The sequence below is a fragment of the Rhea americana genome, unplaced genomic scaffold (assembly GCF_003343005.1).
Source record: "Rhea americana isolate MKP2758 unplaced genomic scaffold, rheAme1 scaffold_81, whole genome shotgun sequence".
Classification (NCBI taxonomy): domain Eukaryota; kingdom Metazoa; phylum Chordata; class Aves; order Rheiformes; family Rheidae; genus Rhea; species Rhea americana.
The window spans coordinates 2150985-2169121 of NW_028186990.1; the positions used below are offsets into that span (position 1 = coordinate 2150985).

General features: G+C 42.4%; 1 protein-coding gene across 1 annotated transcript in view; it reads right to left on the reverse strand.

Annotated features, from left to right (window-relative positions):
- Positions 1-5722: 5722 nt before the first annotated feature.
- The window catches only part of PTGFRN (prostaglandin F2 receptor inhibitor), a 42060-nt gene continuing 29645 nt past the window's right edge, over positions 5723-18137 (reverse strand). The window contains exons 8-9 of the mRNA XM_085323050.1: positions 10541-10846; positions 5723-9317 (exon numbers count right to left, since the gene is read on the reverse strand). Coding sequence (XP_085179176.1) covers positions 9151-9317; positions 10541-10846 — 473 coding nt within the window. The 3' untranslated portion in view covers positions 5723-9150. The remainder of the gene's footprint in view (positions 9318-10540; positions 10847-18137) is intronic.

The window sequence follows — 18137 nt, forward strand, 5'->3', positions numbered from 1 at the left end:
CAGGTCCCACAGAGCAGCAAAAGTGTTACCCAGAGGAAGCCCCAGTGTGTATGTGGACAGAAGGCCCCACTGCTCAGATACTAAGGCTCTGTCTGCACTGAGAAAGCACAGATGGACTACTGTCAGATGGACTCAGACCAAAGATAGACTGACATACATCTATGTTCCTGAGGTGAGGAAATCAAGAGAGCAATAGCAGCACTATTTACAGTTCCCCCAGTATCAAAGCCTTTTCTTTAGTGACAACTCATCTAACAGAAACAGATTCCCTCTCTCCCACTCCTCCGAAACTATGGGAAAGGCAGCAATTTCATAAGGTCCATTGCCAAAGCCAGAACAGCCTCTTTTGAAAGCCCAGAACTGCCAACTTCAGGTCCTCTGAAGCTCCTAAAGCACTTTTCTTTTACGGATTTCAAGCTTCTCCCCAAACACAGATCTTCAGGCATTCTAGAAAAATTCAGCCTGGAGCCTGGTGAGCTGCCATGGTAAGTAAAATGGAGCAACAATACTCTGTTCATGGTCTGGATGTTCTTAGCTAGCAGATAGTTACAGGATCACAGAATGGTTGAGGTTAGAAGAGACCTCTGGAGATCATCTAGTCCAACTCCCTTGCTCAAGCAGGRTCACCTAGAGCACGTTACACAGGACCATGTCCAGGTGGGTTTGGAATATCTCCAGAAAAAGAGACTCCACAATCTCTGTGGGCAACCTGTTCCAGTGCTCTATCACTCTAGTTGCTTCTAACAATTCAAAAGATCTTCCATTCCCTCACCCTCTTCAGGCTCAGTTTGAGTCAAGCATCCTGATCAACATGCCATGAACCCTATTTTCTCTCATTACTRCATGAACATCCCAAGAGGAGTACAGCAGACAGGTGTAGGCAATGCCAATGCTGTTGCTACTGCTATCCTCCATTCGCAGTGGAGGAGGAGGTTATTGCTGTAGTTACACAATTATAGTTATGCTAAGCCAAACCTATTTCCTTAAAACCAAAGGTAGGAACTGCAGGGAACTCTAGGGAGAATCTCTAGGGTACACAACCTTGGTTAAACATAGACACCATTCCAAGTATGTRTGCTTGATCTCACTTCTATGTGCCTGGACTGTGCGTCTCAGTCTCAWGCCAACTCCTTCATTGTTCCCACAGCTGCACAAGGTACTTTATTAAAGGATGCGCCCAGTACCTCAACATGGCACCAGCAATCTTACTTTTGCATAAGGCCTTCCATCTAACAGAGCTTGCAGCACTTCCTCTGCTTCTGCCACAGACTCAAGGAACACCTCTCACCACTGAAACATGGGTCTCAGTCAAGCAGGAAGAGGTAACACTCAAACACATTGCCACGAGCCAGGAGGTAAGGTAAGGTTTAAACACAGCAATGTCACAGTTCTGGGTCCTGAGAGCTGTTTTGTTAACCCTGTATGCAACCAGGTGGAAGAATGGGAAGTTATTGAATAGTGACTTAYAAAAGACCTTTCTGGATGAATATAGGGAACTATCAGAGAAGGAAAGATGAGGAAAAGAAAAAGATAATGGCACTAGGCAAGGACATCTCTCCACATACTTAAGACATTATAGGCAAGAGCAGTCAGCTTCAAAAGGACCTTAATATCCTGTTTCAAAAGAAAATGCAAGCTGCTTCTGCCAGGCTARGAACTCAGAGGTCAGCTTCTGAAAGGGCTCTTCCTGAAACATCAGAGACAAACATTTCTGAGCTACAGGAACAGCCTATGCTTGTTAGGCTGTAGAGATTGATGGGAAGGAGGAAAAGGAAGTAGACTGTGATAGAAAGCAGAGCTGGTATGGTCTATTCCTGTGGAAGAAGGCCAAACACCCAAAAAGGAGAAGACATCGTCCTTTTCATTGCTGGAAGACTCACCTTACTGGCAGTGATTTTGCTCTAAGTAATGCTTCAAGATGACTGGTCACTCCCTATTGGTTCATCTACTGGATGAGTCAAATTCAAAAGGGCAGGACACCATTTGTGGATAACGCACTAAGGACTTCAATGTAAGACTTAGATAACTCCAGTAGTCACATGGCAGGAAAGCTGCATGGCTGAAGACCAGGAGCCTGAGCAAGGGATATAAATCACAATTAAGGATGGACTGGATCCATTAGTCAATCTGAAAACTCCAATTCAAGGTCTATTCTACACAGAGACAAGGAAGTTGTGCCAGTAACTATAAACATAACAACAAACAAAAACACAGGATTAAAATCTATCCTGGAATTGTTTTCAAAAAATATGTAGGAATGAACATTATCAGGAGCTTGAGGATGCATCGTCAGCATCTTGGTTCAACTACACCACCCCATCAATCGACTACAACTACCTGCCCTCACTTCCTCCCTCCCTATGCCATCACTAGAGGGAGCTGCTATTACCTCATTTCTCTCAGCACTCATTTGCCTAGTCAATACTAAGACACTCATCTCACCTAATTATTCCTATCTAAGGTAAGTTTAGACCCTAGTCTCCTTTATGGCTAATGGCAAGAAATGGTCATTTTCACATGGTTTGTATTCTAAAATATATGCCTCAATTAGGTCAGATAATTTGYAGTCTTGAAGTATCTACTTCTCAAGTTTAGGTTGATTGGTCTGGGTGCAAAACATGAATCCCATCAAAATTACCTTCAGGAAAAAAAAGAAAAACTTTGTTTCATACAAGGTATAATGTAAAGGTTGTCTGCCTGGAGCTCATAGGTAACGAGCAGCACTTGTATTATGAAAGCAAGCAGCCACTCAGGTGTAATCAGGCCATAAACATCATCTTCAGAAAGAAAATCTGTCCTTTCTGCTTTGRCAAATGGAATCCAAAAGTCTCTTTATAGTATTTCCCCATCAGAGATGCTTAGTTTTCTTCCATATTCTCTAGAGTCTCCGCGACTAAAAGACTACAAAACATTTGTAGGTGTGTGAGGAGCCAGCTTTGCAGGCACACAGGGCTAGAGCCCTAAAGACTACTACTATAAACATAGCAAAAAACAAAACAAAACAAAAAAAACAGGATTAAAATCTATCCTGGAATTGTTTTTCAAAAAATAAGTCCTAAAAGCTGAKCTCTCAGCAGATAATTCAAGGATCCACAGCAACAGTACTTCCCATCAGAGAAGCAAAAAAGAAATGGAGASACAAACATCAGTCCAGAAGGCGAAGGCAAGAAGAGATGTACTCCTGGAGATACGGAAGAAGGGGTACAGGAAGCGAAAGGAGAGAGGCAGGACTGAAAGACAGAGGAACGGGCAGCAAGGCAGTGGACTAAGAGGATACACCTAAACATCAAAGGAGGGATTAATAGCCTTTTATTTGCATTCATAACCTGCCTTTGACTGTAGCCACATACAGCTTTCATATATCCTTCCCCATTTAGTATAGCTCTAGAATCCCAGCCGATGTGTTCAAGGTCTCTGCAGAAGTCAAGTCTGCAGAGAAGGCAACAAGAGCCATAGAGCAGACAACCCTCAGCTCCTTCTCTCAGAGATCTCTGTGGTTTCTCAGATGCCCCATAACTGGTTTGTTCATACTGCAACCTCTGTAGAGGGGGAAAGCATCCCCACTTCTATCCAATCCAGTCTTTAATAAAYTTGTGGGGACTTAGCACCTTTCAGAGCTCTTGCCCTTTGTTGAATATGTCAAGTTATTGGCAGGATCACACAAACAAGCAACCAACTGCCAGGTTTTCTTAAGCAATCAAAAAGAAACCAAACAATGTCTTGCTATCTGAGGCTTCGTTATTCTTTTTTTAARCTAGCAGAACAGTACTCAGATTAAATTTGTGGTCCAGTCTAAGGCCTAGTACATGCTGGAGCTAAGAAAATCCCATGTGATCGAAGTATGATTATAATACTACTTGCTTTCACAATCCGCTTTGGAAAGCCCTTCTTTTTTATCCCTTCAGCTGCGGTAGAAGAGGCTGCGTTTACACTTCTGGCACTTAGTAGAACACAAGTCAGCTCCCAAGGGAGAAGAGMCAAAGTGCTGGCAAATAGAAGGCTATGTGCTGCACTTAAGGCGTGTTGCTTACCTCAYAGGAGAACGACCATTAGCTTTATCTTCAGTTAGCTTAATAACTTGCTAGCTTGATCAGTTGCTGAAGGCTCTTCCTTGTAGCATCAACTCTCCTGTTACCTCCTATGGAGACCTCAGCCTCCTGCAATCACAAAAATGTAAAGTCCCACTGAAAAGCCCAAAGCAGTACTTATTCCTAGGAAGATCTGCATGACTAGGCTCCACATCTACACAACATGGTTATCCTCAAGCACACTATACAATGCCAGTCTGCTTGGTGCTACGGCCAAGGCCTTAGGACTGGCCTTGAACTGAGCGGGGCAGTTGGCCAGAGCCATTACAGCACAACTAGCCCCTGCCATGGAACAGGCACAGCCTCTATGCACAAGTAACCATGTGGCCTGAGTCTGGTGCTTTAGAAGTGACTAAATACTCAGGCTCTGGCACCGAAGTGCTTTTCAGGCTGCCTCTGTTGTACTAGAAAGCTAAATACTTCTATGGTATATAGCAATACTTTGRTAAACCATGTCAGATACAAACTGATTCTGGAGAGATCTGATAACTCTCACCATTTGTCAACACTCACAGGCAGTAGCCTGCAGCTTTCTCCCTTTACCTCCAAACTTCAGGTTTTTGTTTACTTTCTTCTTTATGACATAATCCTTGTACKGTTAAATGTAGGGTATGAAGATCCAGACCATCCCAGGTATGGGGGACAGGACTGCATGAGACTAATCCATGCTTGCAAGGATGTGTGACCTGCACTGCTACAAAGGCTGCTGCCTCACAAGCATCCCGTTCACTATTTGGGAGTATGCATGTGTTAAAARCTTGCASCTGACAAAGGCTCTGCTGAGTGATYAGAGAYCATTCATGGTATTTTTCTAATCTCAGCCRATAGTTCCTATCCCCTCAAGAAGTTAAAGCTTGGTACCACCTCCTAGCTACCTGGAGGTGTCTTTTGACGTCAGCTGCAAGATCACCAGACAGACAGAAGCCAAAGATCCACACTCACACTTCACTGTCAACTGGCACACACACCAGCTATCTCAGACATCAAACACCAGCCTGAACACAAACTGACCTTTTTAAAGCCAGTCTTGGCCTCCCAAAACTGCTTCTGCATCAAGCAGCTTCTTGTTGGGAAAGAAGTCAGCTKCTTACTGTGCTACTGTGGTGTCCTTACACTGCAGCTGCAGATAATGGCATAATAAATTGACGRAAAAAAACATTCTGGGTTAAGCCACTGGCAAACAGGAGGTTTGCTTCCAACACTAKTGATTATCATCCTAGTACCTTGGAAATGAGAAGCCTGGGGAAGGGTCAAGGAAGACTCAACATCTAATCTAATATTAAACATGCGCTCTTGATTGACTTATAGCCCTAATTAATCAAACTGAAATTCCTCCAGAAAAGTTGACTACAAATGAGGGAGGAACAGCACAGATTCAGTAAGGAATTAAGAGCTCTGATTCATCACACAAATGTAAGCAAATCATTTAAACTTGCTGAAAATCAGGGACAAYTCTTATTTCATACAGTAAGCAGTGCTTACTGTATGTAGCAGTATTGCTACATTGCTACAGTACAGGAAACAGTATTGTAAGATTTATTTGACACTCTTGCCTCTACAATAGTGTCTGCATAAGTGCAAACTACAAGGGAAGAACTGCTCATAGCTCAAAGATCAAGACCCACAGCACAGACTTAATCAAAAAAGGTTCGCTCTTTATTTTAAACATAAAAAGAAACATTTTACACAGCATTGTTAGAACTATCTGGTACCTGCATTCAGGAATTGTGCCAAACATTTTATAATTTCAAAATTAAACCAAGTGAAAGAAAGTATCTTGCCCTTCTGCTATATGATGTTCAAGCTTGTCCTGCATCAAATTCCAAATGCTTGGATGAATTTACCAGCTTAACCAAGAGATGTGGCAAAGCAAACAGAGGAAGACCAATGTGAGCCCTTAGGATACTTGGACAATACCACAGGTTGCAACTGGGAGGACATGGATATTTGTACTGCATCTCAGGCAGCTTACTCTCCTGACACTCTCCAGGTTTAATACACAACCACATGCACACTTATCTCCACTCAGATACACACACACCCCAATCACACAGGAAATAATAATAATAAAAAACATGGAAAGTGACCAAGACATCTTTGCATTAAAAACAAGATTGCCAGAATATTTTTAAAAAGTGGAATAATACAAAATTGGCACAATTAGAAGGAAAACTTTGGGGCAAGTCTAGCACCTCAGCTTCTAGCCTTCCAACTACAGCAAAAACAAGGTGTAAGGAGATGCAGCATTGCCGTTCACGGGGCTGGCAGCAGTACGAGCTAGTGGTGAATTTGCTTCAGTTGGAATGACAAAGATGGTTTATTACAAGCATATTAACTGAGGACATGGGAACCTTTCACTAAAGGGGCAGGGAGCCCTGACCAAAATAACCCTGAGTTTCTTCCAGCAGGGAGAAAGTGTGCTGTGTTGTGTGCTTGGGAAGAGCTGGCGGTTCCCTGCTCATCCATTCCCTAATTATTGCATTACAGTCATGATCCTCTTTCCCCCAAAGCTCAGCCAAGGAGCACATAAACAAGAATTCAGTCTTCAAGGAGAACAAGTGACTGATGCTGTGCTTGAAATTTAACCAGTACAACCCCTCCCACAATCCCTCAATGCCACAAGCCTTTGGTGAAGAAAGCAGATGTTAAAATAGGAAAGAAGCTGCTTAAGATCAGTGTGAAAAGGACAGTCAGAATTCAAAACAAACTGATGTCCCAGAATGTCTAGGGAAAAGCAAGATTTCACTACAGTAAGTGTAACAGGAAAGAAAGAAAAACCTCTTGCTGACAAAGTGGTATTTGAGTGAATCCTCTCCTCAATTCCTCTGCTTTGGAAAGCACCACTACAGATTTCTGGGCTTTCAGAGCGGAAGCTAGAGACTGTTTTGGCCCTATTCCTCAGCAAAAGCAGCTATAATCGTCTGCAACACAGGCCTCCTAAAGCTCTCCCACAACAAAAAACAACAGATCAGAAAGAAAAGCTTCTGTGGATATTCAGGCCAAGGTTTCCCAAAGATTTATAGATTTTGAGTATGTCAGTTTTGGATCACTACATGAAATGTCTAAGAGTTAAATTATAGAGTTGCAAGCTCCCACTCTGAAAGTCAAGCCCATTTTGAAGATGTMTCACATTCAGCTTCCAAAAATCCTTAGACATGTGTGCATGTGTAAATATGTGTGCACGTGCACAGGGGTTTTTGTTGAGCGCAGAACACAGTGCTACAGAAAAAGACCTCACAACAGCCTTAGGACAAAGGTCAATGTAGCACAGGGGAAAAAAAAAACTCAAAAAAGAACAATCTGGAATAGCTTCAACATTGAATGAAAGATTCCACAAGTACTAATATGAAATGAAGACATCATAACAACAAGGATATTAGACCTGCAGCTCTTCTGGAATGTGCACTGGGATGAGCTGTTAGCGAAGGAGATAATCAAGGACATAATTAATGTTTAGATCGGCAATAGTACACCAAAGCCACTACCTTCTGTGGATTTCCTCATCTAACATCTCTTATCCTAAAAAATAAAAAAATAAAAATAAAATAAAAATAAACAGGATGGAGCCCTGGCCCTGGCCTCAGTTCTAGACTCCCTATCCTCCCCATGTCAAGACATGAGCCAAACCCAGGCTGTAACATCAAAACAGAGTACAGTCCTATTCTTTGTTTATTTATACACAGTAACTTTATTCTGACTTTTATTGCTTAAAACACCAGCTGTGCTGGAAAGACAGAGCTGCCGAGAAAAAAGAGCTGCTCCCCATTAGGAGTCAGGTCAGAGTACATGGAAGACCAAAGCAGGACTWCTTATATTATAGCACCTAGAAATATGCCTCAAACCCATGGGGAAAGCCTTACTGCAGGCCCATGAACAGAGGGCCTTTTGTACAAGACTAGAATCACTGGAATCTGAAGGATTCTTGCTTGATCTTGGGCCAGTTCTTATTCCTACTCTGAAAGAAACCTGAGCTGTGCCTTATCTATCACAGATCCCAGACTCTGCTCGCAGGCTCAAGGATTGCCACTCAGTGACTGGCAGAAGCAGTGTTAGAGTCTGGGCCATGCATTCGCAATACCTAGCTTCCAAATCTCCTCTAAATGTGATCATCAGTCGGCCAGCTACACACAAGAACACATCCCTGCTTTTTCCATGAGTCATACTATCRCCACTGAGGCAAGCTTTCCTACCTCTATGTTGAGACCAGCAGAAAGCTGGGCCATGTTCCTAGACACCATGTTGCCCCACTATCACAAGCAGAACAGGGTCTGAGGCACAACAGGAGCAGCTGTAGCAGGGAGAAAAGAAAGTGGAGAGATGGAAGGAGAAGGTGGCCATAGGCAGAGATCCAGGAAATGCTTGTCTGAGGACTAACTCTTCAGGCCCTATTCACCACAGCTATGAATGTTGAGCACTGAAAACAGAAAAATCCTTAAGAAAAAAAAAATCTCAAATCTCCAGACAGGCAACTCCTGTTTTGGGCTTAACCATAAACTCTTCGAAAGCTAGAGAAGAGAAGGCATGTCACAACCATAAAGCAATTCTTCACTGCAACAGCCTCAGGAGGCACCAGCAAGCACTCTTCTTCAGTCTTTGTCCTAACACAGAGAAGTCAGACACCAGAGAAAGGGGACAGGATGGTGTGATGAGGAAGGCAGGAAGAGTAGACTGGTTAACATGATGGACGTTAAACACTTCTATCATCTCCTTCCTACCCATCCTCTTTCCCACCATCTTTTCGAAACCATGAGAAGAGATAAAACAAACAAAAAAACTTAGTCAATTTTGTCACAGGGCCCTGCTGAAAAGAAGGCTCAACAGTTTGCATGTTAGAAGGACTTTTCCCTGTGCAGAAAGTGCTGCTGGAAAAGGAGAACTCTGAGTTGCTAAATATGGCCTGAGCACTCTCAGGACATGATGTGTAACAAGGAGAAGCTTGAGGTTCAGGCTGAAATCAGAGAGGAAACACACTGTCTTGTCTGGGCCTGCAAGTGCATGTCTCAGCACAGTCCAAGAGCCCTGCAAGTCTCTCATGAAACAGAAGTGCTTTTGGCTCCCATGCTCAGTCCATTTCCATCGACATTAGCCGGCGACGTTCTCGTCTCGTTTCCTGCACTTCCTTCTTACAGCACCAACGGGAGCTGCAGTAGCCGATGAGGCAGGATAAGAGTCCAATGACAGTGGCCAGACCAATGCCAATCAACAGGGGGTATTTGAAAGCATTCAGAACTGAAAGAGGAAGGCAAATAAAGTCATTACATCACTGAGAAGTTCAAAGGACATATTTGTTCTTGTCTAAGAAAGCAGAAAACAAACCCACACCTTTCAGTCAGTGGCAGATTAATTATTTCGGGAGGCAATTAAACTAATTTTCCTTCCTAACTCTGCCCTTTGAAGGTTTCAAAGACTGGTGTCTTCTGCCTCATCAACATACCCTCTATTTCTTCTTCCATCATTCCAAAGCATCAGGGAGACTAGAAGCACTAGAGAAACCACAGAGTGAGATAGTAAAGTGAAGGCTGCTTCCAAGAGGTACCCCCATTACCTGTTCCTCCAAACAAAAGCCTTGCAAGGTTTCGCCAGTGGCAGATTGTAGCTGCATTCTTTTTATAAGTTGTTTTCTAAATGACAAGGACTGGATTTATTTATCCTTTGTTGGATTACAACTGTACATTCACTGCCACTAAGCAATCCTGTCTAATCAGAATCTAAAGTTGGTGCCTAAACTAGCAATTTCATTTTTTGAAGTGTTACATTCAGCTAAAGGGCAGGGTCGAGAAATGGAAGGAGTTTGGAAAGTACAGTTATAATCATTATCATCTGCCCGGTAGAGAGAATAATAACTTCTGATTCATTCAACTTCCTAGGACTTCCCACTGTAAACTTTCTTCAAATAGCTGTGAGGGAAGCTTCCAGTACAAAACCTTARTTATGTGCTGAACACATAGCATGTGTTTGTTCATTAGATACATCTAATGTGCATCTTACTTCTCAAGTCTAGCAATGCTTGCAACAAGCAGGCAAAACAAAGTGCAGGGAGCAAGCCTTGCGGTTAAGAGGAAGTCAGATCTCTGATGCTCCGTTCTTAGCTTTGATCTTAACCATGACTGACTCAGTACTTCAACACACCCCAGCTGCAAAACAAGGTCTCCTCCTGCAGGCAGTAGAAGGGTTAACACTTGGAAAGGATGCTGAGCCTTAATTAAAAGATGTCCCAGCTATGCAAAATATCAACATTAGCTCGAGAAGGAAAACACACTATGAGTGTGATCCATTCAGGCCTAGCCACATTATAGAATTTAGAATTAGACATTGAAAACAACAAAAAAGGATAACAAAAAAATCTAATAAGACTATCACAGTTAGTTTTAAAAATAGCTTCAAGAATATTTGCCACTGAAAGGTATAACAAAGGCTTAAAGCCCCACCACACACWCATTGCAATCTCTTACCATCCATTTTCACAGATAAAAAGATAGGCTTGGCTTTGATGTCAGGCTCCCGTTGCCATACCCCCGTGGCAGATCGCACCCATGGGGTCACTACACAGTAGTGGTTCCCAAAGTCGTGGTCCTCACAGCCATACACACGGAGCCGAAATTCCAGTGGGCTGATTCTCTCCAGGCTGAGATCACTGCTCCCATTTCTCCTGCTCTGTGTCACAATCCCTCTCCGGTCCAGTGAGGCTAGCAAGATGGGCTCTCTATCCAAGGCAAAGGAGCGCACGGCAAACCAGGAGACATCAAAGGACATATCATCTGCGTTTGGGGACAGAGCAGAATTTGGACAGACTGGTGAGCTCCAAAGGGTATTCATAGTGCCACTTTATCAGTAGAAGGGTGAATCTGCAAGCAATATGAACAACTGGATGATTATTTCTGTTTCACCGTTTGTCCTTCAAACACCAGCTTTCCAGTACAAGCAGGGTTAATGGAAGAATCAGAAACAGTCTTAAGTGCACAAATCTGTCTGAAATGCTAAGACATGAAAAATAATTAGCACTGGAAACTAGAGGAACTAGGATTGAAATCCATAGAAAGTAATCTAAAGGTTAATTAACAGCTGGGAATAGATGTTGGCATGTCTTAGACCTTCCAACATGTACAGGCAGTGGAAGTGCTGCTTTTGTGAAAGTGAGATGGAATGTGTGAAATGGAGAAAGTAGAAATGAGACAGACTTGAAGAGTTACCAGGAGAATTTCAGTGAATGCTGCCAGTTAGCTTGGGAAAGGGCTCCTAGAATCAGAGGATGACTGAATGGAAGCATAGTCAGCTTCTGAGCAAGTTTGGAGCTAAGAGCAAGAAGAAAAAGTTGTCAAGTACTAGTCTGACACTGGAAGACAAAAAGGGTGCCCTGAACATGTCCTTAGTAGGAAGATCAAAGCACTGAATTGCAACTGCCAGAAAGAATACAGTTGCACAGAAAGGGTGACTAACTACAGGGATGACAGAGGAGATTGCCTGCTTTCCTGCCCACTATCTTAAAATTTATATTTCACCTCAGATGCAAATTTTCACTAAGCAGGCCTATGGTCATGAGAAGTACTCTAATTGATGCTGAAACTGCAGTGACAAGGAAATAGAAGTGCTGCACACTTGCTAGCAGAGAATGATTCGCAATCACTATGTTCTTGCAGAGGCTACCAAGCCACAAAGACTTTCTTAAAGAGGCTTCTTACTCATGTTTAGCCTGCCTAAATGAGGGCAGAGATTCTACACAAAGCACAAAAGAACTACCTACAAAAAACACAAAGCATTCAGGATCAAAGCCTGACCATGATGCTTCTCTGAATCTTCCACTGTTAATGTTTACTTTCATGCATCATCAGGCAGTCTTGTCTGCACAAATTTTACTAGCCAGAGATAATCTACAAAAAGCCTTTGCAGCGTCTTCCAACTTTAACATCAGCTGACAAGTAGTCAAGAGTCCATCAGCTCATCCAGCTCTTTTCACAGTCATGCAAGATTCTATTGATCCCATCAGCAGAGTTCAGTCTTAACCCTCTCAGGCTGGTGTAGCTGAATACATACTTTAAAAAATCACTGCATTGCTCTGCTAATGTGTTAGAGTATTTTAGTAGAAAACAGTGGGGATGCTGTTACATACAATCTAGATATAGAGAAACAGAAAAAGTTTTTAAAGCAAAATACGATTTGAATACTACCTATTTTCTAGAGCCCTGTGAAAGGCAATCCAACTGACAGCAACAAGGAGACACTATCACAATCAAGATGTGTAGAACCTAAAGCATGGAATGAACTCTTCTCTTCTAGGCTCAGTTACTAACATAAAGATAAGCAGGAAGGATGTATCATGTCTTTTCTGATCACCACTTACTGATTATAGCAGGTTATTCTGAACATACTAACTACACCACTAAAGATAAATGGATTCTCACACATGGAGAGTAGGGAAGAACAATTCACAGAGGTTACATGGGCCCAGCAACATCTGCCAGTCTTCAACCTAGCATGACTTAGAGCATAGACAAGAGGGGGCTTTGGACGCATGAGTGTTCACCAACAGCTCTTCCTCCGTGGCAAATTAACAAGCTGATAGGCTCAAATTGGAAACAGAGGTTTCTGTCTGTGTGTGCATATTTTTGTTACAGCTAGAATGTGTGCACAGGGCTTAACCTTTTCATACCTAAGAGAGTCCCCTATAAATTCAGGTGCATATCAAACCTCCATTTGCTAGTGTTGAGATCTGTGAGGAATACAATATTAGCAATCTCAAATTTAAAAATGATCTTTCATCTAAGTGAGTTTGCTCTTCTCTTCCAGATTTTATCTCTAGGCTAATGGAAAAGTTAAAACCCTAGATTATCTGCTGTACTCAGGTTCTTTACAAGTTGAAGTGAACATGATTTTTAAGCCTCTCTCAGGCAAGATGACACCGCAGAAAGGAAGGGTATCTTAAGATAGTCTTGTGAAGCAAAGTAGGGACATCCTCAGCTCTGCTGCTTCAGGTATAGCATGAACTGACCGGGCACTACATCCTCCCTCACTGCAGAGGAGCACACACCCTCTATTTGGGTTATAACTAGTCTTCTGTGCAGGGATGGTGAGGAAATGAGCAGCAAGACCAAACACACACTATAAGTCAAGTGCACTGTTTTCACCTACATTTTCAAAAAACTGAAACAATAGATGAGAAAGCAGATGGCAGCACTCTGTTGCTACCAGAGATGCTGGCTGACCAGACTGTTTTAGGACACGAGCCAGTTTACTGCCTTGCTTGCCGCAGCCAGCTGCTCTGGGTGATGACACAAAACCTCAAAAGGGGACCTGKCACACTTTTCAGGCCTACAGCAGGAAGAGATTTCCCAGTCCTATCTAGAGGTCAGCATAGGACATGGACCAGCAGCCTTTACAACAACCACTCTTATCTATCATACTGCAAATACTACTGTTACTTGCTTGGCATAACACTGACACACACACACACCCCTCACCTCCTCCACCATCCCCTGCAAAATCAAAGCTAATAAAAAATAAATAAATAAATAAATAAATAAAAATAAATAAAAAAACACTGAACAACCACACACACCCTATACACACTGTAGGCTAATGTGACCAAACTCTGACCTCTGCCTTGCACACTCATTTAACCATCTGTGGGAACTGGAGCCTCTACTGGAGAGAGCTCTATTTCAATAAACTGCTCTTGGTCCTAGCTGCCTGTGTATGCCAAATATGGTAATAGCACCAGTCCACATGAAGTCACTTTGGGAATGACCAGTTCCTTCCAAAGATCAAGACAGCTGCTAGTTCTTTGTGCTTTCAGGTACTGCAGGTACATGTAGACACTTTCCAGGCCAAGCCTAACTACAATGAACACACCATTGCATTTGCCATAAAGGTTTCAACAACAGAGTCAAAAATAAAAATAAAACACACACACACAAAAATCAAAAGCCTTCAGATTCTCAAATTGCTATCTTTGAAGTATTCCTTCTTTTCATTCTCAAATAGTTCATTTGAGGTTTCCTTCCCTTCATATACAAGAATGAAGGCAGCACTTGCTGTTATTTTGAAATAGCTGAATTTATCTTCTGTAATTACAACATATCTATGATAGGACAAAAATATTACGCCAACACATTTTATTAGTCCATACAAACAGTGTGAAATTAGTGACTCACTACAGACACACAGAGTTAGAGGGTGGATATGGCTGCAAGGATTCCTTGTCACTGTTAGGTAGCTTCATGCAAACTGATCTGATTCATTTTTATGTATTACACAATTTTTCATATTATAAGAACATAGGAGAATTCAGCAACACCAGTGATGAACATGCCTAGCAGCTCCCAASTGCTGATAAATACATGGCTTTACTGACAGAAAAATTAGGTCATACACTAGCTTCCCAAAGGCACCTGTTATCACCCCCACTCATATACCTTGAATCAAGGTTGACAAGTCACACTCAATTTTTGTTCCCAATCTATTAGAGACCCCCCTCAAAAAAACCCAAGCAAACAAAAAAAAAAAAAACCCTCCCCCTACACAAGACACACCTTTAATACTGTAAATGGTGTCTTTCACTTTCTTCCCTGTCACAATGTTGTAAGTATGGGGCAACTGGGCAGGGACATCAGGGACTCCTGCATTAGAGAAGCATAACATCCCAATACCAAATTCATAAGGCTGTCAAGGACATCAGTGCCCCAGTTCATGCAACTTAATTGCTTTCTAAAGGAACACAGAGCACTGGGAACTTGGCCCTTCAGAGGCTCTGTGAGCAGACTAATAGTGGTGTTATGCTTCTCCCCCTCCTCAGCTAGCGAGGATCATCAACATGTAAAGCACATCTTTATGCACATTTCAATTTGACACAGGACTAAGCTGTCTGGGTTTTAACTGCTTCCCTGGCCAATTAGTCCTCAAAACAGGGAATCCTGTTTCTAGACCATCTCTTAGGAACCATACATACACTTCCACTGCTTAGAATGGGGCTCTCAGCATCTCGTTACAGTGCTGAATCACAGTTTTGATACTTTTTTTGTTTATCTCATTTAAATGAAGTTGAATAGGGTTTCCTAGAGAGCTGACTAACCACTTCAAGCGATATAAGATGTAAACAAAATAAGCTGGTTTTGTTGAACTCTCCAGAGTGCCCACTGGGTCTGTCTGGAGGAGATTAAAAAAAAAAAAAAAAAATTCTCCTTTCAAGCAGAGAAAGTAATACTCTTAAATCCCTAAGCACATAGTCAAGAAGGGGTCATCTGGGAAGTCTAGAAAAATCATTTGTTAAAGTGTGTATTCAACAAAAATATTAGAAGTAGCTTTATATCTTCAGGGCACAGAAGTACCACTAATTCCCCCAGACACACACACACCCTCATACCAATTCAAAACCCAACCACAGCTGCCAAGCCAAAGGAGCACTCCTTTAGATGGAGCAGTTGTTACTATGTACTGACCTTAGTAATACACACTCCACTCCAGCAGGGTCTCAAAGTAGCAGAGGAAATTAAAGCATGCAGCAGTCATACCAAAATCTTTTCCACCCTTCTGAAGTTTCCACAGGCCGGGTACACACAGACACAGTACTGCAAACTGCCTCCACTAGACTAGGGTCCAACTGAGAACTAACACTTCTAGAAACAAACAGATTCATCTAACCATAACAAAGATAATGATCGACAAAGATCATAGCTCGTTTAGCTTTTCCTCAACTCCTTCCAAGCATTGTGTTTTCCTGATTATGCGCTCAGAGAGGGAAAGGAAACGGCACTCAACAGTTCACATACTTACACTACTTATTATATGAAGTATACACACTGACCAGTTCACGTGCTTGCAAAGATGAGCAGCTACAATAACAGAGCTGACTGGCATACCAAGCATCTTCAAACTGTTTAGGCCATGCACTTTAGCAAGAGATCCCATGAAATTCACTGATCCTTCTTTGCTCACAAGAGGACCCAAAATACACCGCTGCAGCAGGTCTGACACCAGAAGAGTGAGTCCTGAACTCAAACCCTTTGAAAGCAGTAGTGTCCCACAGGATATAGCCAGGACAGCAGTGTTCATAGGCACTTGCTCACCTCTTTCACATCAGGTTTTTAAACAGAAAAGTAGGCCAGTAATGCTGTTTTTCTCTAGGAGATGACAGCAGTTCTTGCTCCTCCTATCTGATTAGCTGGTTCAGGCTTCCTCCAACTCCATGCCTCACTGCCCCACTGGTATGGCACAGTACTGTTATTTTTCAGTCTGTCTAATGCTTTGCCATTCATTTCAAGCAAGATCTCCATTTCAGTTGTGAATTAAACTGTGATGCAAACTCAGCATAGGGACAGATCAGATATGGGATATGTGGAAGAAGAGTTACTACCGAGTAATTACATCTGGCTGTTACCACACGAGCCCTTAAAACCCTTCTTTGTCTAACCAGCTCTGCTTTCCCACTCCCTAGTCCCCTCCATCTCTCAAGGCTGAGAAGGCAGAATTACAAGGGAAATCCACACACCCTGTAGCCATTCAGATCCCAGCTGTTCTCTGCAGCTCTTCTGCCAGTCTCATCCAGACAGCCAGCTAGACTGGAGAGCTGCCAGTTTCTCATGTACATCTGAAAGGCCCAGATGTATTTTCTCCACAAGAAAATGTGGAGTGTGGCTGGTTGAACCCCAAATCCTGCTCATTCGGCAACTTGAGGCTTAGAGCATGAACTCAGATGTTCCTCAACACCTGCTCCAATGCCACACTTTACCTCTTGCTGTGCATATCCACTGGCTGTGCCTATTCTGCCCTATTAGAGAAAAAGAAAAAAGAAAGGCAGTGGGGGGAGGGGGAGGAAGAGGCAGAGATCTGCCATGTTCACAGTGATGTTACGCAGCTACAGAACAGATTATAGTGCTGACATTTGAAACTCTGCACTGGCTGCTCAGCAATCTCTGGTGACTGCAACAATTCCAAACTCCAGGCAGAGTCTATCAATTTAATAGACATCAATGCCTTCTAATAAGGTTGCCCAGTTTAAGCTTAACTGTGCAGATCAGCAGATCCCCAGAGAGGCCACCTTTTTGCTTAAATCCATTCAATTATCCTTATCTTGGCAGGGTTTCTCCCAGTCTCACACCAGCAAGCACACTCATATCACAAAGCTAACTGCAACAGAGCACTGACAGGTGAGCTCTGCTGCTAGCAAGCAGCTTCTTTGAGTTCCAAATGGATGAAGGATGCTGAGGCCTCTTTGACAAGACAGCTAAAGGTTACTTCAGCTGTTAAACATCAGCAGAAACAGCAGTTTCTCCTAGCCAGCAAGCACTGCTTTGTGAAGGAAGTCAGCCGCTCTGGGTACCGCTTTGCAACAGTTACGTGTAAGAACTTGGGAATACTATGACTTAGAAGAGGCTCCTGCACAGCACAGTAAAGGACAGGCTGAGGCATCCATACACACATACACTGTTGCAGACTGTTCAATCTCCCAGGCTATGAATCTTTTGACTGTAATAGAGTTTACTCAGCTTTTTCCCTCCTCTACAAAGCATTTCAATTCTATCATTTTTTTCACAAGCACAGAACTAATCTAACAAATTGCTTCTGTGCTTCACTGGCATTTAAAGTAAAATGGACAGTCTGAAACTTCCTAAACCTGACATTTCATCTCATCAGCAGCTACACTAGACATAGTACTTCTTGCACAGCACCATTTTGTAGCAATTTATGCAAGCTTTACATGAATCGCATCTTTGTTTATATCTCACACATTTATATTTAGATATGTATTTAAATATATATTTTTCATATCTAAAATACATTTTTATATTCATACAAATAAAATGATTTTATAAAAAGAGAACTAAACTCCTCCCAAACCTGATTTTTTATTATAGCAACCCAGAGCTATTCTGACACTATTCCTGATGAAAAGCAGCTCAGAAAACCTTTGGTAAGCTGTTAAGTTTTGAGCAATTCTCTAAACTTTTCAGCCCTTCGTAAAAGTTTGCCATTAAAGTGTCCATTGCCCTTTTCATAGCAATTACATAGTGCATTTATTCTTCCCTTTTCATGCAAAAGAGGGGCTCACCTCTGAAG